At 41.8% G+C, this 24,107-nt stretch overlaps 1 protein-coding gene and 1 long non-coding RNA gene across 5 annotated transcripts in view; one reads left to right on the plus strand and one right to left on the minus strand.

Moving 5' to 3' along the window:
• Nucleotides 1-24,107, minus strand: part of matcap2 (microtubule associated tyrosine carboxypeptidase 2) — a 61,987-nt gene that overhangs the window by 27,429 nt on the left and 10,451 nt on the right. For all 4 annotated transcript variants that reach the window (XM_073024047.1, XM_073024045.1, XM_073024046.1 and 1 more), the window contains exon 3: nt 20,321-20,982. In XM_073024047.1, coding sequence (XP_072880148.1) covers nt 20,321-20,982 — 662 coding nt within the window. The remainder of the gene's footprint in view (nt 1-20,320; nt 20,983-24,107) is intronic.
• On the plus strand, nt 555-24,002 carry LOC140713670 (uncharacterized). The gene is made up of 3 exons (XR_012095703.1): nt 555-654; nt 21,505-21,578; nt 23,886-24,002. It is a non-coding gene; the product is annotated as an uncharacterized lncRNA (long non-coding RNA).

A 24,107-nucleotide genomic window follows, 5' to 3' on the forward strand; every position in this document is an offset into this window, starting at 1 on the left:
CAGTCAAAATATCAGCATATTTTCTGCATGACATTTGTAACAGTGCTGCACTGATGAATTATCTGAGAGATTAAACCCAATCTTGTACACATTAAATCTAACTGGTAATCAATTCCAAGTTGATTGGCGTCATTGGACAATTAGCCCAAACACAATTTCCCAAACATGACTGACATTTGCTCCACTGCCTGCAGAAGCTGCAACTTTTAGGAGAAATGCATAATCTTAATTAACTCACAACAGGGGCAGCAGCACATTGTGCAGGGGTTGGGAAAGAGGTACAGTAGCTATCAAAGGGTCTGCACACAGCCTCTTCTCTGAAAGGTCAGCACGAGATTAAATAATTTACTGCAGCGTTTTCCATGGATTTTGGCCTTTCTGAAATAGTCACTAGCAACCTGTATGTAAACAGATAGCGGCCGTGCATCTGCCTGCAGCTTGCAATGCTTTTGAGTCACTCAGAGAACAGAGGGCCATCAGGACACACCCATCACTCGGCAGTGTACTGTAGGGACCACCCCAAATGCTCAGAGAACAGCATCATACAGCTGCTGTCTGGGATTATACAATCAATGCAGATGACTCACAGTAGGAAACACCCTCAGAAATTCTTCTGAAATGGCTAATTCATTGCAACCAAACTTTTGTAAGGAGGTAAGTATGTCAAAAGATGTTTCTGGTGCTCTAAGGGATATGAAGCCACCTAAAGTTTAGGGAGCAGGGTGGGATAGTTGGCTGTCGGACAGTCAGGGCAAAATACAAGCAGCAAGGAAAATTTCTACAGTATATATTCTACATTCAGTAATGGTATGCATTTCGCCATGCTGTGAATTCTAAACAAATAGGAATTTGATGTCAGTCTGTGTGAAATGTTTATACGTGGTTAGTAATACTGTAGTAGCTCATTCCGACCAGGAACATCTAATGTCAGGAAGATGGAAATGCATACGACAGTGGCATTAGTCAAGCATGTGAACATGTAGGGAATGAAGGAATATGATTATGTACAGGGAGATGGGATTATTTTAGTTTGTCATCATGGTGGACATGGACCTTCTTGTACTGAAATGTTCTGTCTGAGAATCGGGACGGTAGTGCAATGGTTAACAAAGTAGCATTAGATTAAAGCTGAAATCCCAAAATATCGATCGTGCGACTGTGTTCAGTTCAGTTTAGCTATCTGGCATCACAGTAGAGACTGTGAAAGTTGTCGGATTCCTGTAATGTTATTTAGGGAACGAGAAACTGTACGAGAAACTCCTTTTGGTTCGAGCTGCACATGACTTTGATCACACACATGTAACTGTGCCTTAAAACCACTCAGCTGTCACAGCTTTTTAATTCAGCATTTAATGAAACTCTGCCATCACACCCCAAGCCTTCAGAATTACAAAAACAAGAGTTAAGGGTGCAGTGTGGATTGGAGAATTGAAGTCAATGTAACCATTGAGACACAACCAGAATCAGGTTTATTGGCATTGACGTTTTAGGCACGAAGCTGGTCTTGTCGCAGCAGTACAGTGCAGGCATAATAAATTACCACAAGTTACAATAACAGAAAATAACTAAATATCCAAAAGAGGAATAGTGATGTAGCATTAATAGGCTGTTCAGAAATCCGATGGCAGAGGGGAAGAAGCTGCTCCTAAAACATTGAGTGTAGGTCTTCAAGCTTCTGTACCTCCTCCTTGGTAGTAATGAGAAGAGGGCATGTACTGGACAGTGAGAATCCTTAATGATAGCTGCTGCCTTCTTGAGACACCGCCCTTTGAAGATGGTGGGCAGGCATGAGCCCTTGATGAGCTGGCTGGCTGAAACCTCTTACAACCCTGTGCACTGGTGTCTCCACACCAGACAGTGATGCAATCAGTCAGAATGCTCTCCCGGGTACATCAGTTGACATTTATTAGTGATTTTAGTAATTTTATTTAGTAATCTAGTAACTTTGGTAATTTTAGAATCTTCATGCTTAATCAAGATTGAATGGGCGAAATGGAGTCTAACCTTTTCATGCAATTAAGAATTACCAAGTTTTAAAAGAACAGCAATGAATTTGAACACCCCTGTATTAAATTCAGCATATTACTGATTGTGTCCTCCTCTAGAAAATAATGATTGCTCACACCCATGTATAAATCATTTCACAATGTTGTTTTTTTTTGTCAACTGGGCCAAGTACTCCAGGGCTGGGTAGCAATTACTTTTTGAAGAGGTTACTAGGCGGTGCTTTTAAAATAGTGATGAAAAAATTAATGCAATCTCTGTATTTATGTAATACCAGGGAGATTTGTGCCCCTGGCATTAATCAACTGGCCCAAAGCTAGAGGCGGACAATTGCTGCGTTGACCTCACACAGCGTACAGCTTGTTCTCCCAGTAGCAGATGTCATCTCCTTTAGAAATAGCTATGTTCCTCTAATTCTGGTTTCCCACCCATTTGTCAATTTAACTGCTTTGAAATTATCTGCTTTGCAATTGTCCATATTTTTAGCTGCCAGGGCTTGGAGTTCTGTTTGATAATGCTGCCGGAAAGTGTCCTCATAGGTTTAGAAATTCAAGAGCTTCAAGGGGCAGAAATGAAAAGCTTGAAGGTAGATAAGTCATCTGAACTACTGCCCAGGGTTGTGAAAGAGGTAGCTGAGGAGATTCTGGAGACAGTAGTAGTGATCTTTCAAGTTTCATTGGATTCTGGGATACTTCCAGTGAACTGGAAAATCGCAAATGTCACTCCGCTCTTTAAGAAGGGAAGAAGGCAAAGGTCAGAGAGAAAATGGGGAGAAAATTCAGAAATAGGTGTAAAGAGATTTTGGAGTCCTTGTGCAGGATTCCCTATAGATTAATTTGCAATTTGAGTCAGTGGTAAAGAAAGCAAATACAATGTTAGCATTTAATCTGAGAGAACTAGAATATAAAAGCAGAGTTATATTGCTGAAGCTTTATAAGATATTGGTCAGACAACACTTTGAGAATTATGATCAGCTCCTTATCTAAGAAAGAATGTACTGGTATTGGAGAGAGAGCAGAGGGGGTTCACGAGAATGATCCCAGGAACGAAAGGGTTAAGGTATGAGGAGCATTTGATGGCTCTGGGCCTCTACTCACTGGACTTCAGAAGAATAGGGTGGGGGGAGGTGTGGGTCTCATTGAAATCTATTGAATAGTCAAAGGCCTAGAGAACCTGGTCATGTACAGGATGTTTCCTACAGTGAAGGAGGCTAGAATGAGGGGACTCAACCTCAGAAGAGAAGGACATCCATTTAGACGGAGATGAGGAGGAATTCCTTTAGTCAGAGGGTGGTGAATCTGTGGAATGCACTGCCACACAGGCCCAGTCATTGAGTATATTTAAAGCAGAAGTTCATTGGCTCCCAACTAGTCAGGGTGTCAAAGGTTATGGGGAGAAAGCAGGAGAACGGGATTGAGAAGTATAATAAATCAGCCATGATGGAATGGCAGAACAGACTCGATGTGCCAAATGGCCTAATTCTGCTGTTACGTTTTATGGTTTTTGTGGGTGGACTTGCTGGAGGAGCTGGACTTCGTGCAAGCCATGTTGCTGCCTGCTGTAGAGAGGTGTTGGAGCAATACACACAATGTGGTGGAGAAGCTCAGCAGCATCTATGCATGGGCATAAAGAGTTATCAGTTTGGGCCATGACCCTTCATCAGGACGAGAAAGGAAGGGGGGAAAAGAGGACAGAATGAGGTGGAGGGAGGAGAGGAAGTAGTACAAGGTGGTAGATGATAGGTGAAACTGGGAGAGGGGGAGGAGTGAACTAAAGATCTGGTAAGTTGATTAGTGGAAGAGCTGGAGAAGGGGGAATCTGACAGGAGAGGACAGAAGACCATGGAAAAAAGGAGAGGGGAGGAGCACTAGAGAGGTGATAGGCAAGTAAGAGAAGGTGTGAGATGGGGAATGGTGAAGGAGAGGAGGGAGAGGGCAATCCTTGGAAGTTTGAGAAATCGATGTTCATGCCAGCAGTTTGGAGGCTACCCAAATGAAATACAAGGTGTTGCTCCTCCAACCTTATCGTGGCAGTAGAGGGGGCCATGGACTGGCATATTGGAATGGGAAAGGGAAGTAGAATTGAAAGAGGTGGCCACCAGGAAATCCCACATTTTGTGGTGGACAGAGCACAGGTTTGATGAAGCTGTCCCCTAATCTACGTTGGGTCTCTTCGATACACAGGAGGCCAACACTGGGAGCACTGGATACAGCAGATGACCCCAACAGGCTAACAGAGCAGTGGCCATCAGGAAGGCCTTAAAGCTCTCTGCTTCTCTCTGGACAATTGACCCAACCTGTTCTCCACCACCACCACTCTCCTCTGTCTGGCAGAACAGTCCTCACCCTTAACAATTTCTCCTTCAGCTCCTCCCACTTCCTTCAAACCCAAGGGGTAGCCATGGGTACTTGCATGGGTCCCAGCTATGCCTGCCTTTTCATCAGCTATGTGAAACAGTCCATGCTCCAAGCCTCACTAGCATCGCTCCCCAACTCTTTCTATACTATACTGACAACTGCACTGGAGCTGCTTCCTATACTCATGCTGAGCTCATTAACTCTGCCACCAAATTCCACTCCGCCCTCAAATTTACATGGTCCATTTCTGACACTTCTCTCCCCTTTCTTGATCTCTGTCTCCACCTCTAGAGTCAGTCTGTCTACTGATATCTTTTATAAACCCACTGATTCTCACAGCTACCTTAACTATTCCTTTTTCCACCCTGTTGCTTGTAAAAATGCCATTCCCTTTTCTCCGTCCTTCTGCCTCCACTGCATCTGTCCTTTTCATTGAGGCTTTTAATTTCAGAACAACTGAGAGGTCCTCCTTCCTCCACTATCAACCACTGCCCTCAACCGCATCTCTTCCATTTCACACGTCTGCCCTCACCCCATCCTCCCACCACCCCACCAGAGATAGGGTTCCTCTTGTCCTCACCTACCATTTCACAAATCTCCATATCCAGCACATAATTTTCCTTAAATTCTGCCATCTCCAATGGGATCCCACCACCAAGCACATCTTTCTCTCCGCACCAACCCCCCCCCCCCCCACTTTCTGCTTGCCGCAGGGATCGTTCCCTACACGACTCCGTGGTTCATATGCCCCTCCCCACTGATCTCCTTCCTGGAACTTACCCTTGTAAGCTGAACAAGTGCTACACCTGTCCCCTACACCTCCTCCCTCACTACCATTCAGAGCTTCAAACAGTCCTTCCAGCTGAGGCAACACTTCATCTCATTTCAACGGATGCTGCCCGACCTGCTGAGTTCATCCAGCTTGTTAGTACGTGTGGATCTGACCACAGCATCTGCAGTGTACTTTCTGTTGACTTCACCTCTGAGTCTGCTGGGGTCATCTATTGTATCCAGTACTCCCTCCTGTATATCAGTGAGACCCAACGTAGATTGGGAGACTACTTTCGCTCCTTTCTCCGCAAAAGCAGAATTCCCGGTGGCCACCCATTTCAACTCTACTTCTCATTCCCATTCTGTCATATCAGACCCTGTTGAACAGTAGTAATGTGGAATGTCACACGTCCGGTTCACAGGCGGGATCGATGACGGGGGAGTTGTGCCACCTAGGCAGTGTCACCTGTTTGCCCCTGTTCAGGAGAGAGGCGTCAGATTCGACGCCTGGAGGTGGTGTGTCACAGCAACATTCTGGCATTTGTTCTGCCCTCTAGTGTCCATTCAGTGTCCAAGCTAGATTGCATTTGTTGGCAGACTGCTGTGGGCTCGCTCTTGCCGATAACATTCATAGATTCAGGGACCAAGGCTACATTATATTGTTTTGCATGACTGTATGTTTACTGCCATCTTAAATGCGCTATATGCTGCGTATACTGTTAGCACTGTGCTTTGCACCTTGGCTCCAAAGGAACACTGTTTCGTTTGACTGCATCATGGGTATTCATGTACGGTTGAATGATACTTAAACTTGAACTTGAAATGAACAGGGAAAATACTTAATTTCTGGAGAAGAAATTCAAGGAAAACTTCTACAGTGAAATATTTAACTATATTGTCACTGTTCCCTGCATGCAACCAGTATGTCTTCAGAGTTCACTTCCATTGCATCAGGTTACCAATCTTTACTAATCATTCCATAGTTATTTCTCTTTATATGTACACTTAAGAAAATGAATAGGGGCTTAAGCTGAAGCCTCCAGAACAGCCTATTGGATTTTCACTATCTGTGGCAAAATGATAACATTTAATTCAATTCAGAACTAAAGCCCGAGTTGGGATGTGGTATTTGTAGACACTATATCAATGTATAATCAAGGAAATAAAAACATGGTCTTGCTGATTTTCAGGCTCCAGATGTCAATTATACACTCTGTGGCTATTTTATTAAGTAAACCTATTGGTTGTTGGCATCCATCTGTCTCGAAGGACAATGGGTAAACATCAACACAAGCCTGGGTGGAAGGTATGGAGATCCTGAGATACCCAGTCGTCAAGATCCCCCTCTCGGCCTCACCAGGGTAGTCCAAAGGAAAGCTTATGAAGCAATATGTTTGGCACCAGTTCAGCTGCAGGAGCTGCTGTAAGGATGTTCAATGATGTCCAGTCCGCTTAGGGGCTCCACTCCGGATCTGCTCTCTGGGTTCACTCCCGTAGACTTCATCTCTCCTGAGGCTACCCACAAAGCAGTGGGGCTATTTACCCAGAGCTGGGGATCTGGTTCATGAGCACCAGGGCGTGTCCACACAGCTGTGGGCCTGCGTGCTACATGTGCAGGAGCCAGACCTCCTCCTTGTCCTCTATAGTTCAGCCTAACTCTTAAAGGAGTTCAGTTTCCGTCTGTTTCATGGTACACTTGTATATTAATATGAATATCTTATAGGCCAATCATGTGGCAGCAACTCAATGCATAAAGCATGGTAAAGAGGATCAGTTGTTTTTCAGACCAAACATCAGAATGAGGAAGAAATGCAATCCAAGTGACTTTGACTGGAATGATTGTTGGTGCCAGCAGGGTGGTGTGAGCACCTCAGAAACTGCATTCGCTCAGAGGAAAAGTCAAGGTGATGAGAGAAAGAGAGAGCAGGGATCACTGTCGGGTGTGCTGGAATCCATATGGGGGCGGGGGTTGGCTCCTCCCATTGGTGCTGCCCTCCAGGGTTCATTTGGTGGAAGAACAATTTGGACAAAGTACAGTTATATACACTCAGGGACTTGGGCCACATTTTTTCTTTGTGACTGTATGCTTTTCTGAAATCATAACCATATGTGCTATGTGTCATGTGCTGTATGTAATGTGTTTTGCACCTTGCCCCAGAGGAATCCTGTTTTGTTTGACTATATTCATGATTTGTTGAATGATAATTAAACTTGAACTTGATCTTCTGGGGTTTTCACACACAGCAGTCTCTAGAGTTTACAGCGGGTGGTGCGAAAAACAAAAACAAAACAACATCCTGAAAGCAGCAGATCTGTGCGCGAAACACTTTGTTTATAAGGGAGGTCAGAGGAGACTGGTTCATGCTGACAGGAATGTGAGAGTAACACAAATAACCATGCATTGCAACACTAGTGTGCAGAAGAGAATCTCCAAACAAAACCTTGAAGTGGACAGGCTACAGCAACAGAAGACCAGGAACATACACTCAAGTAGTTTATTTATTAGGTATAGGAAAGTACCTAATAAAGTGGCCACGGAGTGTAATTTTCCATAGACTTCCTTGACTATTTACTGCACTGCATTAGAAATATCAACAGCACCATCTACTGGCCAACCAAGAAAACAAAGAGTTGCTTGCAACTTCAAATGTCGGATCACAGTACCCAGGAATTCGCCTAGTTTAGATAGATAGATAGATAGATACTTTATTCATCCCCGTGGGGAAATTCAACTTTTTTTCCAATGTCCCATACACTTGTTGTAGCAAAACTAATTACATACAATACTTAACTCAGTAAAAAATATGATATGCATCTAAATCACTATCTCAAAAAGCATTAATAATAGCTTTTAAAAAGTTCTTAAGTCCTGGCGGTTGAATTGTAAAGCCTAATGGCATTGGGGAGTATTGACCTCTTCATCCTGTCTGAGGAGCATTGCATCGATAGTAACCTGTCGCTGAAACTGCTTCTCTGTCTCTGGATGGTGCTATGTAGAGGATGTTCAGAGTTTTCCATAATTGACCGTAGCCTACTCAGCGCCCTTCGCTCAGCTACCGATGTTAAACTCTCCAGTACTTTGCCCACGACAGAGCCCGCCTTCCTTACCAGCTTATTAAGACGTGAGGCGTCCCTCTTCTTAATGCTTCCTCCCCAACACGCCACCACAAAGAAGAGGGCGCTCTCCACAACTGACCTATAGAACATCTTCAGCATCTCACTACAGACATTGAATGACGCCAACCTTCTAAGGAAGTACAGTCGACTCTGTGCCTTCCTGCACAAGGCATCTATGTTGGCAGTCCAGTCTAGCTTCTCGTCTAACTGTACTCCCAGATATTTGTAGGTCTTAACCTGCTCCACACATTCTCCATTAATGATCACTGGCTCCATATGAGGCCTAGATCTCCTAAAGTCCACCACCATCTCCTTGGTCTTGGTGATATTGAGATGCAGGTAGTTTGAGTTGCACCATATCACAAAGTCCTGTATCAGTTTCCTATACTCCTCCTCCTGTCCATTCCTGACACACCCCACTATGCTGTTTGCTGTTTACAATTCCAGGATACAGTAAGAGTTGTGGCCTAATCATAGTTATTTAGTCTACATTGGATTCAGACACAAGGTGAGGAAATTCTTAGTTGAGAAAATCTTCAGCATATGATTATTACGTAGATCCAAGTCCATCTATTCTCTCAAAGCTGATTCACCTATTCAAATTGCACTTTCTAATATCACCAAGATGTTAGATTCAAAAAGGAAATTGCCCAATTAAATCAACTACAGATACTCAAGGAGTAAATGTCCATAGACCGTAACAATAAAAACTGATGGAATAATTGAAGGATCCCAAACTGTGACTTTGAAATCCTAAGACCTGAAAACAAATCATTTTCTTAGAGAAAGATGAATTACATATACAAAGAAAACCTGTGTGAAATGAGTCAGTGTCTCATAGAAAACTCTCCAGCCAGAGCTGGGCACAGAGTCTGGATGAAAGGTAAAGGCGGCAAGGTAATAGGAGTTTCAGTATTGATCTGTTTATTACTGCTTTACGTTTATACTATTTCCCCACAGACATTATCTGCCTGTTTATCATCCTCCCTAAAAAAATGTAAGTTATTTGTCACCCATCTTAATTTCTCTTAATGAGGACCAGTGAAAGATTTCCCTTGATAAACCATGTAGCATTTCAGGATACTTACTACATTAAAAAGAGCCAATACAATTTCATGTTGCCTCTTAATACTGTAGCTGCTTTCTGACTATGACCCCTGTTGATACAAACTGTGAATGCAAGTAGGAAAGAATTACATCTGAAGCCCAATATTTTGAATCAAAACATCATCTGACTGAATAACGTCAACTTGGAGAAACAACACACCCATCAGCAACCCACTGAGAAAGTACCGGTACTCTGTAATTAGACCTTGCTCCTTGTACTTCACATAAACAGGTATCTTTTTTTTAAAAAAAATAATGTCTCATGAAACATTCCAGGTTACTGTTTAAATTACCATGTTCTAACATGCCTCAGTAAGGCACAGCTCATTGACCACTGGCTCTGACTGTAAATGCAAGCATCACATTCTCGCTCCTAAGCATCAACTAAACTGTGTCAGAGAGCCATGCAGCCAGACTGAAGTTCCCCAGAGGCCATGCTCATTTTGAATAAATCCCTTGCTACTTTCAAGTCCAGCAGCAAATTCATAAGAAGGTTCCCAGCTTAATTTTATGCATGAAATTATTTAGTCAGAAATACTTTATGCAATATTTGATTCAGGGAAATCCCACCCCCCAAATCAAATCAAATGTCATGCTTTTGCCAATTTTTCAGGAAAATTCAACTGCTAGTTCTCCCCCTCCCAGAGGAATGTTGCACTCCCATTCCCCGGCAGCTTGCTTCCAGTTTCTGCCTCTCACATTTCACAGTGTTATTTATGTTGGTTATTACAGTAGATCTAATCAATCACCCGCAACACAGAGATAAACCAGCTAGAGATGAAGCACGTATTCAGTTCTTACCCAAATCTGTAAAGTAACATACTTGAGATACACAGAGTGTGACAGATACAGATGCTGGATGAATAGAAATAGAAAATACTTGTTATTCTCAGCAGGCCATACAACATTTATGGAGAGAGAAAAAGAGTTAAATGTTTCGGGTCAATGATCTTTGTCCCAGTAGTTCTGATGAAAGATCATCACCCTGAAACATCATCTTTCTCTCTCCACAGATTCTGCCTGACCTGCTGCATGTTCAGAGTATACTTTACTTTCATTTTAGATGTCCATATTGCAGCTTTTTAGACTTTCCACATATGAAATAGAGTATGGAGGGAATTAATTTCACATAAAAAGAAATAATCTAAGATGCAGGAGAAAATAAAAGACAATTGCATCTGAGTGAGAACTACTAGACTTCACAGAAAGAGAAGGAAACCAATTAACTAGCTCTTTGAAAATAAGCCAAATAATCTTCTTCAATGCTGTAGGATTTCATAGGTTGGACTATACTGTGTTGCTGCGTTCTGGATTGTGCTCACTGTGGCTGGTGGTTCTGTCAGAATTTCATGTGGGAATCCATTACTTCAAGCTCATGTCAACATCTACTGGATAGATCATGAAACCATCTTTTTCACTTCATTTATGCCTTTTATGTTGGTTTCTTGCCATGAATGTGACTCTGGAACAGCTGAAGCCTGTGTTTTGCTGACAGGATGTCGTTTGGGTGTTTGGGCACGCTGCAGCCTCTGAGGGGATTCTGGGAGGCAGAGGCAGCGTGAGTGAACCTAATGACGAGAAGGCCGCGGGATGGCATGTGAGCCGATATTTGACCCCATTTCACCAATTACAGCTTCCATTGTTTACTGATTAAAGCGACGAAGGCGAGTGAAACATCAAGGCAACTGCAGAAGCTTGGACGAGGTTTGGGTGCTCCCGAGGCAGCGTGTGCCAACTTCGTAGCGGGCAGGCTGCAGGATGGGGCATAAGCCGATGTTTGGCCCCATTTAGCCAATTATAGCTTCCATTGTTCACCGATTAAAGCCACGAGGGTGACTGAAGCATCAAAGCGAGTGCAGAGGGTGAGCACTGGCTGCCTTTGTGATTAGCTGCTCTGTACCAGAGACGGGAAAAGCCTGCTGCTGCACCCGAAGAGTGTTGCCTAGGATTTTTTTCCTGTATTTTGGATATGAACTTTGAATATAGACCCTTTTTTGTCAGTCTTATAGTTCTTACATGCTGTGTTTTTTCAACCAATCTTCATTTTTTTTTGTGTGGGAAGAGGAATTTGGGGCCCAGGTGCCTGATCTGTTCTGTTCGGTTTTTTTTGTGCAGAAAGAGGAATTTGGGGGTTGATGATTGTGCTGTCTTTCTTGGTTTCACAGCTACCCAGAGAACTGAAGAATTTCAGAGTAGTATACTTTGATAATAAATGAACCTTTGGACGTTTATACAAGGTAAGATTCTGCTCCTGTTTTTATTCACTGTAAAATCCTCTGGGGTATGGCCTAGTACAGAAGTCAATGCTCAGTAGATCCTGGAAACTTGTTCACAATAGTCCCCTAGTCAAAAGTAACAGTGTCCATTTTGTTTTAGAAAGAAAGATGTTTAAAGCAGCAATAGTTGGAACTAAATTTAGACTTCTAGTGTTTCTGTCTGCACAATGACTTCTTCTATAATTATGAAGAACCCCGACTTTCAAATGTTTGTCACTTTATTGTTACACTTTTAGAACTCTAACTAAAGGAAAATGGAGACCAGCCGACCACAAACATAGCAAGAGCTATCAGATTTCCTCTTTAATGAAAAGTAATGTTTCCTTGCTTAGATGCAACATGAAGAAACAGAATTAATTCTAGTCCTCTGGACTAGTTATTCAATTTCGATGTTGCTACTCAATTATTTACTATTACACTGCACCACTGCTCTTAAGGAAGCATATATCCTACCAGTTAACCCACTAATCCCATGGTGTCCATTACCCTTTTAATTATATCTAATTCAAAGCATTTCATTCTTCATCACTGTCAAAGATGTATAAATATGCCACAGTTCATCAATAGATTCTCTTCCTTTCACCGAAGGGAGGAAAATATTCTCCACTTCTATTTACTCAGAGATGACAGCTACTTTTACTGAGTTAGGCCCAATTCTTTTTTAATTAAAATTGCTACTGCACAAAAAATGCAACCCTTATGCAACACATGCCATTTTCTATTAGTAACCCAAGTGTGGAACAAAATACCAGATCTAGGAAAGGGATGGGTGTATGTGCTGAGTGGAGTTTATGAAGACTGGGAGACCAGCCAGGACTGTATTTGGGTAGCAAGTTCAAGTTTTTAAAAAAAAAAATCGAAGGCATACAAAGACCCAGTAAAAATGCTGCGGAAGTCAGCTTTCTGCAGCAGCAGCAGCATAACAGCTCATCTCTGGAGCTGACAGCAGCCAGATGGTGATTTCAAATGCAGACATATGCCAGCGATATTAAACCTGATTCCGATTCTGAGCAGAAGTAGCAGTGGCAGAGGGAAGGATTTTCTAACGTTTGTACCTGAGAGTTACTGTCTGCCCAACCAGCAGAAATAATATCCCTAACTGAAACAAAACCCTTCTGATTTTAAACATATAAAAGAGCCCTTCGATCCTAATTTGACCATGACCACAATACATTGGCCTTGCAACAATGTCAGCAATGACTTCAACTGTGTCAAATGTTCAGAGTATTCACTGGTGGTAAATTTCAAAAGAGAAGCAACTCTGCTGCTGTGTACTGCAAAGCACGGGTGGAAAAGCATCTGCAATTGTGATCTATTGGATTACATACAAGAGAGACGACCCAAACAAAGCAACTCTGTACAGAAAGGACCGGCAGGAAAGCATTGGCAATGTTCTGGCTCTATTGGTAAGAGATGGAATTACATCTTTAGAAAGAGTTGACGAAGGGTCAGAGAATGTAGAAACCTTGTGGGTGGAGTTAAGAAACTGCAAGGGTGAAAAAAACATTATGGGAATCATATATAGGCAGCCAAGATGTGGGGTTGAGATTGCAAAGGGAGCTGGAAAGGGCACGTAATAAGGGGAATGACACAATTTTAGTGGGGGACTTAAATGTGCAAAGGAATTGGGAAAATCAGGTTGGTATTGGATCGCAAGAGAGGGAATTTGTTGAAAGCCTACAAGATGGCTTTTTAGAGCAGCTTGTGCTTGAGCCTACTCAGGGAAAGGCCATCTTAGATTGGGTGCCATGTAACAAAACCCAGATTTTATTAGTCAGCTTAACATAAAGGAACCCTTAGGGGGCAGTGACCATAATATGATAGAATTTATACAGCAATTTGAGAGGGAGAAGCACAAGACACATATATCAGTATCGCAACTGAATAAAGGGAATTACAGAGGCATGAGAAAGGAGCTTACCCACGTGGATTGGAGAGGGATACTGGAGGGCTGATGGCAGAGCAGAGATGGCTGAAGTTTCTGGTAACAGTTCACAAGGTGCAGGATAGACACACCCCACAGAAGAAATTGTTCTCAAATCACAGGGCTAGGCAACTGTGGCAACATAAGGATGACATAAAACCAAGGAAAGGGCATACAAGATAACAGAAGTGAGTGGGGAGTTGGATGATTGGGAAGTTTTTAAAATCCAACAAAATGCAACTAAAAAAAAGTATGTGTAAAGATGAAATACGAGGGCAAACTAGCCAATAATATAAAGCAGGGTACTAAAAGATTTTTCAGTTATATGAAGAATAAAGGGGAGGTGAGAGTTGACATTGAGCCACTGGAAAATAATGCTGGTGAGGTAGTAATGGGGGACAAAGAAATGGGAGATGACTTAATGGGCACTTTGCATCAGTCTTCACTGTGGAAGACAGTAGCCATATGCCTGAGGTCTGAGTGTGTCAGGGAGCAGGAGTGAGTGCCAAAGGAAAAAGTGCTAGGCAAATTGAAAGGTCTTTAGGTGGACAAGTCACCTGGACCAGATGGACTACATCCCAGAGTCCTGAAGGAGGTTGCTGAAGAGATAACGGATGCATTGGTCATGATCTTTCAAGAATCACTTGATTCTGGCATGATCCCAGAGAAATTGCAAATATCACTCCACTCTTTAAGAAGGGAGGAAGACAAAAGAGGAAATTATAGGCCAGTTAACCTAACCTCAGTGGTTGGGAAAGTGTTGGAGTCCATTATTATGGATGAGGTTTTGGGGTACTTGGAGACTAGTGATAAAATAAGTCAAAGTCAACATTGTTTCAGTAAAGGGAAAACTTGCCTGACAAATCTGTTAGAATTCTTTGAGGAAGTAACAATCAGGCCGCTTGAGGAAGGCTGCTGGACCAGACAACATTCCTGGTAGAGTGCTCAGAGGATTTGCAGACCAGCTAGCAGATGTTCTCACTGACATCTTCAACATCTCCCTGAACAGCACCACTGTTCCAACGTGCTTCAAGGCCGCCACCATCGTCCCCGTGCTGAAGAAGTATTCACTGTCCTGCCTAAATGACTACCGTCCCGTTGCACTTACATCCATCATCATGAAGTGTTTCAAAAGGCTCGTCATGAGGCATATCAAGACCCTGCTGCCCCCCCTCACTGGACCCCCTGCAGTTTGCGTACCGTCCCAACAGCTCAACAGATGACGCCATTGCCATCACCCTCCACCTGGCCCTAACCCACCTGGACAAAAAAGACACATACGTTCAGATGCTGTTCATAGACTTCAGTTCACCATTCAACACAATCATCCCTCAGCAACTGGATCCTAGACTTGCTGACTGGGAGACCTCAGTCAGTCCGGATCAGGAGCAGCATCTCCAACACCATCACACTGAGCACAGGGGCTCCCCAGGGCTGCGTGCTCAGTCCACTGCTGTTCACTCTGCTGACCCACGACTGTGCTGCAACACACAGCTTGAACCACATCATCAAGTTCGCCAATGACACGACTGTGGTGGGTCTCATCAGCAAGAATGACAAGTCAGCTTACAGAGAGGAGGTGGAGCGGTTACGGACTGGTGCAGAGCCAAAAACCTGTCTCTTAATGTGAACAAAACAAAAGAGATGGTTGTTAACTTCAGGAGGGCACGGAGCGACTACTCCCCACTGAACATCGACAGCTCCTCGGTAGAGATCGTAAAGAGCACCAAATTTCTTGGTGTTCACCTGGCAGAGAATCTCACCTGGTCCCTCAACACCAGCTCCATAGCAAAGAAAGCCCAGCAGCGTCTCTACTTTCTGCAAAGGCTGAGGAAAGCCCATCTCCCACCCCCATCCTCATCACATTCTACAGGGGTTGTATTGAGAGCATACTGAGCAGCTGCATCACTGCCTGGTTCAGAAATTGCACCATCTCGGATTGCAAGACCCTGCAGCAGATAGTGAGGTCAGCTGATCGGGGTCTCTCTCCCCGCCATCACAGACATTTATAGTACACGCTGCATCCACAAAGGAAACAGCATTATGAAGGACCCTGTGCACCCCTCATACAATCTCTTCTCCCTCGGAAAAGGCTCCGAAGCATTCAGGCTCTCACGACCAGACTATGTAACAGTTTCTTCCCCCAAGCTATCAGACTCCTCAATACCCGAAGCCTGGACTGACACCTTGCCCTACTGTCCTGTTTATTATTTATTGTAATGCCTGCACTGTTTTTGTGCACTTTACGCAGTCCTGTGTAGGTCTGTAGTCTAGTGTAGCTTTCTCTGTGTTGTTTTTTTATGTAGTTCAGTCTAGTTTTTGTACTGTGTCATGTAACACCATGGTCCTGAAAAACGTTGTCTCATTTTTACTATCTACTGTACCAGCAGTTATGGTCGAAATGACAATAAAAGTGACTTGACTTGAAGCAGGGTGGACAAAGGCGAGGCAGTAGATGTTATTTACATCATTTCAAAGGGCGTTTGATAAGGTGCCACTCATGAGGCTGCTTAACAAGATAAAATCCAGGAAAGATACTGGCATGGATAGTGGAATGGCTGACAGCAGAAGGAAGCAAGTGGGAATAAAGGGGCCTTTTCTGGTTGGCTGCTAGTGACTAGTGGTGGTCCTCAGGGTCAGTATTGGGACTGCTGCTTTGCACCTTGTTTGTCAATGACTTAGATAGTGGAATTGATGGCTTTGTGGCAAAGATTGTGGATGATATGAAGATATGTGGAGAGGTAGGTTTTGCTGAGGAAGCAATGCAATTGCAGCAGGACTTAGACAAATTGGAAGAATGGGCAAAAATGTGACAGATGGAATAGAGTGTTTTGAAATGTACGTTAATGCACTTTAGTAAAAGGAACAATAGTGCATACTACTATCTAAATGGGGAGAAAATTCAAACATCAGAGGTGCAGAGGGACCCAGGAGTCCCTGTGCAAGACTCCCAGCAGGCTAATTCCCAGTAACACAAAAATGCTGGTGGAACGCAGTAGGCAAGGCAGCATCTTTTTGAAGAAGGTTAATTCACAGGTTGATTCTATGGTAAAGAAGGCACATGCAATGTTGGCATTTATTTCAAGGGAATGGAATATAAAAACAAGGAGATAATGCTGAAGCTTTATAAGACACTAGTCAGGCTGCACTTGGAGTCTTGTTTTTGTTTGATAGGATCATCAAGAGATATGGAGCAATGGTAAGAAAATAGAGATGGTAGAGATCTGAAATGATTCAGTTTTGTTGGGGGAAACAACTCAAGAGAGGAATGGGCTGATTTCTGTTCATAATGTTACTCTGTTATTCTAAAATAACTCAAAATTCAGCAAAGGCAAAAACATATCCTTCAAGCACAGGCAGTGTTACTTTATTAAAATCAACTACTGATCAGATATAAAAACTGCATACACTAAAGAACATCAAATAATAGCAATTTTGTCTGTTTTATTGGTCTGAATAGTAATATTGTTAAACTAATTTTGTAAACAGATTCCACATACTTTGGTGATATATCCAACAATTAATAGATTGATGATATCTTACTGGTTTTACCAACAGTGTTCACATAATATTTTAGCTTTAATCAAGTAATTTTGCAACTTATTTGTCCAGATTGCCTAGCTCATGCAAAACAACCGTGTTCTTTCAGTTTTCACTGTCCTCAGTTTATAGTAACCCTTGAAGGTGTTAATGGATTTTCTGAAGTATGTTTAGAACCAGTGTTACAGTTTCAACTGCTAATCCCCTGTACTAATGCAGACTTGAAAAGAGCAAGCTAATAACATTATCCCTTTCCTCCAGTCTGATGCTGGTATGGTTCTTCTATCACATTCAAGTTACCTTAAAAATTTCCTTTTGCTATAGAAATGGGACAAAGCTGGGAATGCAACTCATGGCCGTACAGTCTAGATAAATTTGCAGCTGATTTGGCCAAATTTCCTAAAGCCTGTAAAACATCTGCACTCCTGCTGTTTTCACTGTCCTCAGTAGAGATGACATTCAGAATTTCTCCACTCAGTTTATTATCTCTTCAGCCAATGGTTGGCTATGCATATTTTCTTTTCCCAAAATAAAAAATCCCGAAAAGACCTCCAAATGAACTTTTCTCATTTCTTGTATGTAGTCTAGATGTACTATTTGACTCTATAATTAATGTGCTATTAATTATACAGATATACTCAGTTTAAAGTTAAGCCACTTGTAAGACCCGAGCCGTTTCCTTAATCCCTCTTCATTGGTGTCTTGATATTTAACAACAAGATTGGCAACAACTGTGGAATATTGTCATCGCCATATTGGCAAATGTCCGCTTCAGGCCCTTTTCATCCATCAGCACTCTCTGGGCCAGTCTCTTCTGCTCTCAAGCTGCTTCTAGTTCCTGAATAGCCCACTGTAATCACTTTTATTACAGATAATCTATCTGACTGCTGGCCAGCTCCTGTGTTGAGTTTAGTGGGTGGTCTTGGCATTAGCAATATTAGTTCAACTGTTTGCATGTGGTGGGCCGGATTGAAACAAAACCGCTTTTGTTGCATAACATGGAAAAATATACAACCATTCATACAAGTCCACAGACAAAATGAACAGCTGCTTAAGGCACTAGAAGGGAAATAAATGACCGCTTATTCAATGGATTGTTTATGACTTTCATTTAACAATCATCCATCACTAAATCTCAAACATGAGCTTGATACCTGTTGTTAGAATTTTCAACATACCCCTCATACACTCCAAGATGAACACTTGATCTATCAAACTAATACGATGTGTCCCTTGTGCTTTGTCAGCCTGCACTCTCTCTGGAACTGTAACACTGTGTTCTGTATGGTTTTCATTTTTAATACTGAGATACTTGTGCATGGAATGATTTGTCTGGACGGCATGGAAATAAAAGCAATTTACAGTATTTTGTAAATATGACAAAAATAAGCCAGCATGTGCCTTCATGTTGAAAGGAACACCATTTTGACATCCAATATAGCGAGAGGGGAGGAGGGCTAAATGAAGGAATACAATAGAAGCAGACATGAGAAAGAAACAAAAAGAAACAATGGAGTGAGAACACAAGAGGTGGAAAGCCGGAGAGACCTTAAGGACAAAACTTGAATGTGACAGGCAAGATGAGATTGTACAGCCATGACATGGCATCCAACTTCCCCATCACTGGAAAACAGTTTGGTGGCAGCATTGTGTAGTTGTAACAGGCAAGAAAATTGAGAATAATCCTTCATTTACACTGAACCATGCTTTGTAGACACCGGAAAAACTTTGGGGTGTTAGTTGGTGAGTTAGAAACATAGAAAACCTACAGCACAATTCAGGCCCTTCGGCCCACAAAGCTGTGCCGAACATGTCCTTCCTGAGAGATTACCTAGGGTTACCCATAGCTCCATATACCTGTCCAGAAGTCTCTTAAAATACCCTATTGTATCTGCCTTCACCACTATTGCTGGCAGCCCATTCCATGCACTCACCATTCTCTGTGTAAAAAAAAAAACTTACCCCTGGCATCTCCTCTGTACCTGCTTCCAAGCACCTTAAAACTGTGCCCTCTCGTGCTAGCCATTTCTGCCCTGGGAAAAAGCCTCTGACTGTCCACACAATCAATGCCTCTCACCATCTTATACACCTCTATCAGATCACCTCTCATCCTCTGTCGCTCCAAGGAAAAAAGGCCAAGTTCACTCAACCTATTCTCATAAAGCATGCTCCTCAATCAAGGCAACATCCTTGTAAATCTCCTCTGCACCCTTTCTATGGCTTCCACATCCTTCCTGTAGTGAGGCAAATGGATCTGAGCACAGTACTCCATGTGGGGTCTGACCAGGGTCCTATATAGCTGTAACATTACCCCTCAGCTCTTAAACTCAATCCCACGATTGATGAAGGCCAATGCGCCATATGCTTTCTTAACCACAGAGTTAACCTGCTCAGCAGCTTTGAGTGTCCAATGGACTCTGACCCCAAGATCCCTCTGATCCTCCACACTGCCAAGAGTCTTACCATTAATACTATATTCTGCCATCATATTTGACCTACCAAAATAAACCACCTCACACTTATCTGGGTTGAACTCCATCTGCCACTTCTTAGCCCATTTTTGCATCCTATCAATGTCTTGCTGTAACCTCTGACAGCCCTCCACACTATCCACAACACCTCCAACCTTAGTGTCATCAGCATATTTACTAACCCATCCTTCCGCTTCTTCATCCAGGTAATTTATAAAAATTATCGAGAGTTATTCACTACATCCCTCTATATACATATGTCTATCGAGAAGTCGCTGAAATGCCACTATTATGTCTGCTTTCATCAGTACCCCTGTCAAACCAGCCCCTCATATCTCCTTTAAATTTTCCCCCCTCACCTTAAATGGAACTCTTCTACTATTTGACCTTTTTATCTTGGGGTTTAAAAGATTCTTACCATCTACCAGGGGCTCCTAACCTAGGTTCTACAGACCCCTTGGTTAATGGTAGGGGTCTGCGGCGTAAAGAAGGCTGGGAACACCAGGGCTACTCTATATATGCCTAACATAACTTTATATGCTCCGTCCCAGATGTACTGCCTCCTCATGATAATATGGGATCATAAATTACATTTGTAAACGGGGATCTGAGGATTGATTCATCTAAGGATCAATTTAAGAATGTTTTTGATGCTAAATGTCTCTTTAAAGAAATAGATTGGTGAGAAAACATTTAAATCTCGTTGAAAATGCATCTTTATTACTAGAACAATTACTGGAGACATGACCATACCTGCAGTAGAAATTTCTCTGAAGCAACACTATGTCTTGCTAGTACATTGGGCAAGGCTGGGTTAGCATATTCAAACTGTGGATTGTAGGTGAACTCAGACTTGAAGAACTTGATCTTCTCCTTCTCCACATTTGATGGTTTCACTGCAGTTAGGATGCACAGTCTACGGGTGGTACCCTCGCTGTCTTTGCCTTGTCCAACTGGCAACCGTGATCTCTGCAGACTTGAGAAATAAAGCTTTTTAACCTTGCTTTTTGGCCGTTGCGACAGACCAATTTCACTCCCGACGACAGACATGCCAAGGGGGAGTTTTGAACTGCTAGCAACCAAACCGCCCATGAGCAACTGTGTACGTTTGCTTCCAAGACACCACTCCTCGTCAACCAGCGGGAGAGAGGCACTGGGGTTCCGGCGTTCCTTATATCGCAACACTGCAGAAGGTTTGGCAGACTTGCGGTGTTTTTTGTGATGGTTTGAGGACATGCGCTTCTTTTCCCCCTTTGACGACAACAGGACATTATAGCCATTGCTTCCTGTAAATATTTCTTTTAGGATGCTGGCAGAGACTTGCTGGATGTTAGCTTGGCTGGTGCCATTTTTGTCGGTGGGATTCAACAGAATTGATTTTTTGGCCAATTCCAACTCAGGCCACCGAAGTTTTTCTGCAAGGATGGACAACAGGAAGGTTCAGATTAATTCTAAAAGATCACTACCCATTGTACAAGATCATTCTAATTAGTAAGTTCGAAATGACAAAAACATCACAGGCTTCAGGAAAAAATGCAGGAACAGGATCTGGTGAATGAAAGGCTGTTACATGTTCGTTAATTCTGTATTGGGATGGCATTTCAATAAATTCTATGCTCCAGAAGCAATAGGATGCAACCAGATTCATGGGCCAAAGGGCCTGTGTTGTGCTGCACTGTTCTAATGAAAGACACTGTTACTAAATGAAAAAAAAATTGCAAATCCTTATTTTTAAGAGGCGATTCCCCCCCCCCCCCAAAGAAGCTATGTGAATGCAAGTCTTATCCTTTATTCTTTAGTAAATGGGTTTCACCATTGTAATTAGCAGTTTTTTCCCTAAACTTTTCAGTCTTTTGTGAGGATTCTGGAGAAAAAAAATTAATGCATGGATTTTAGTTTAATCTTGCTTGTGTTTTAAACTTTGTTTTTTATTTTAGATTTGATATCGGATAAAGAGAACAGCTTAATTTCTACAACAACCACATGAACTCTGGATTAAGGTATTAAAAATGTGAGTATTTTGATCTCCAGATACGAGATTCTGACTTTTTAAAGGAAGAAATTAGCATTTAGAGAAATTGGTGTTTAGTATATTTAAATACGGAATTTGAAAATGAAATTATGAGAGAGATTGGAACAATTGGGAAGCAACTTTTAATATGCTGTCCCCAATAATAATGGTATTTCCCCCACCACTGCAAAGGTTAAAAGATATTGCTACTGACAACACACTAATTTTGAGTATTAGAATTCATTTGGAAAGCTTGTTTCTTATCAAATCACAGAGATTTGCTTGCAAAATGTAAATGAACACCAGCATTCAGATCACTCCAGGATACAAACTTAATTTACATAAGAGCGAACTTTTTCCAATAAATAGAGAAGCACAATCACTAGGATTTCATAACCTCCCTTTTAAAGTAGTAAATAATCAATTTATTTACCTTAGCATTACAGTAACAAGAAATTATAAGCGTCTTTTTGGAGAAAATTTTACTAAACTTTTAAATCATACAAAATAGAGCTTAGCACAGTGGTCACCCTTGTCCATGTCTTTGTTAGGTCAAATTATTGTTGTTAAAATGTTTATTCTTCCTAAATTTTTATACTTATTTCAATCTTTACCAATTTTTATGTCTAAAGCTTTTTTTGATTGGTTAGATTCTATTATTTTGTCCTGTCTATGGAAGAGCAAATGTCCCAAACTAAATAAAGCTCACCTTCAAAAACCTAAAAGGGTAGGTGGTATGGCCTTGCCCAATTTTCGTTTATATTACTGGGCAGCCAACATATGTTCTCTTATCTTTTGGTCTTACTTTTATAATCAGTCTGACTGCCCAATATGGGGGGCAATGGAGTTGAACTCCAATAAGAATCTCTCCATCTCCGTGCTTCTTGGATCCGCACTTCTTTGCCATTTGCCTAAATCAGTTGTTAATCCAGTTATCAGACACACTCTGAGAATATGGGCTCAGTTCAGAAAACATCATGGGCTTCACGGTTTCTCTCTCTCTAGTCCTATTCTACATAATCATCTCTTTCAGCCTTCTATGCAGGATTTAACATTTCTAGACTGGCACAGAAAGGGCTTTGAAGATCTTTTCATAGATAAGCACTTTGCAACTCTTGAACAATTGTCTGTAAAGCTTGGCTTACCTAACACTCATTTCTTTAGATATCTCCAAATTAGACATTTTATCAACCCTTTAATACCAAACTTTCCTGAGGTGCCCGATAAAAATGTTGTGGATTTGTTTCTTCGTATGAATCCATTGGGTAAAAGGTTTAATTTCTACTATTCCAGATACGTTAACGATGTTGAAATGAGCCCCACTTCAACAAAATTAAAAGTGCCTGGGAGCATGATTTAAATTTTCCTTTGTCTGACGAGGTTTGGGATTCAATTCTCAAGTCCGTTAATTCAACTTCTCTATGTGCTCGCCAGTGCCTTTTACAGTTCAAGGTAGTAAACAGGGCTCATATGTCTAAAACTAAACTGTCGTGGTTCTACCCTGATATTAGTCCCTGTTGTAATAAGTGTAAAGGGGGTGAGGCCTTTCTTATTCATATGTATTGGGCTTGTCCTAGCCTGGAGAAATTCTGGAGAGATGTTTTTTTAAAAACTTTATCTCACATACTTAATCTCTATTTGGAACCTAATCCTCTGATTGCTCTTTTCAGTACTTCGGGAGAAGCTGACATTCATCTGACTCTGACTAAGCGTCGTACATTGTCTTTCGCCTCTCTTTTGGCCAGACGTGCAATCCTTCTTAGGTGCAGAGATGCTGCCCCACCCACTCATGCTCAATGGCTCAGAGACATTATGTCCTGCTTAGACCTTGAAAAGATCCATTATTCACTTCTTAATTCAGATATAAAGTTCCAAAAGGTGTGGAGAATTTTTCTTGAATATTTTCATAATTCCCATTTATATTAAGGGTGCCTCCCTCCCTTTTTTTCTTTCACATTTAAATCCCTTACTTCCAGCTTCTTACAGTTAAGATTTATGGGTTATTTTTATGTGTAAACATATTATAGTTTAGGTAGTAGGCAATATACCTTCTTTTTATAAATACAGCTCTGTGGTGATATAGTTCTGATTAACCTTTTTATATATCGTAAGGTTGGCTTGGAGTTGGGTAGTGGGAGGGTGAGGTGGTAACTATATACCATTCTACTATTTCTACTATGGGTGTTTCGCTTAATTGTTATGAATTGTACTTTAATATGTTTGTTTTGCACTATATAAACCTTTTTTATTGTTTTTTTGTTTTGTTGCATTGTAAAAACTCAAAAAATAATTTTTTAAAAATTCTAGTTTCCTAGAATGTAAATGAGGCTTCAGTTTGGATCATGGACTGGGCCAAACAGCAACAATCTACTACTGACCACAGAGAACCAGAGAGAGAGGGCAAACAAGGGGACACACTAACAATGTTGTTACAGGTAACTTAAATAATAAACACCCACTTTTTACTTCTGCAGGAAATAGGGCAATAGATACAAGGGAATACAAACATTGAGTAGATAGAAAACATGA

This window comes from Hemitrygon akajei, chromosome 20 (genome assembly GCF_048418815.1).
Source record: "Hemitrygon akajei chromosome 20, sHemAka1.3, whole genome shotgun sequence".
NCBI classification, from domain to species: domain Eukaryota; kingdom Metazoa; phylum Chordata; class Chondrichthyes; order Myliobatiformes; family Dasyatidae; genus Hemitrygon; species Hemitrygon akajei.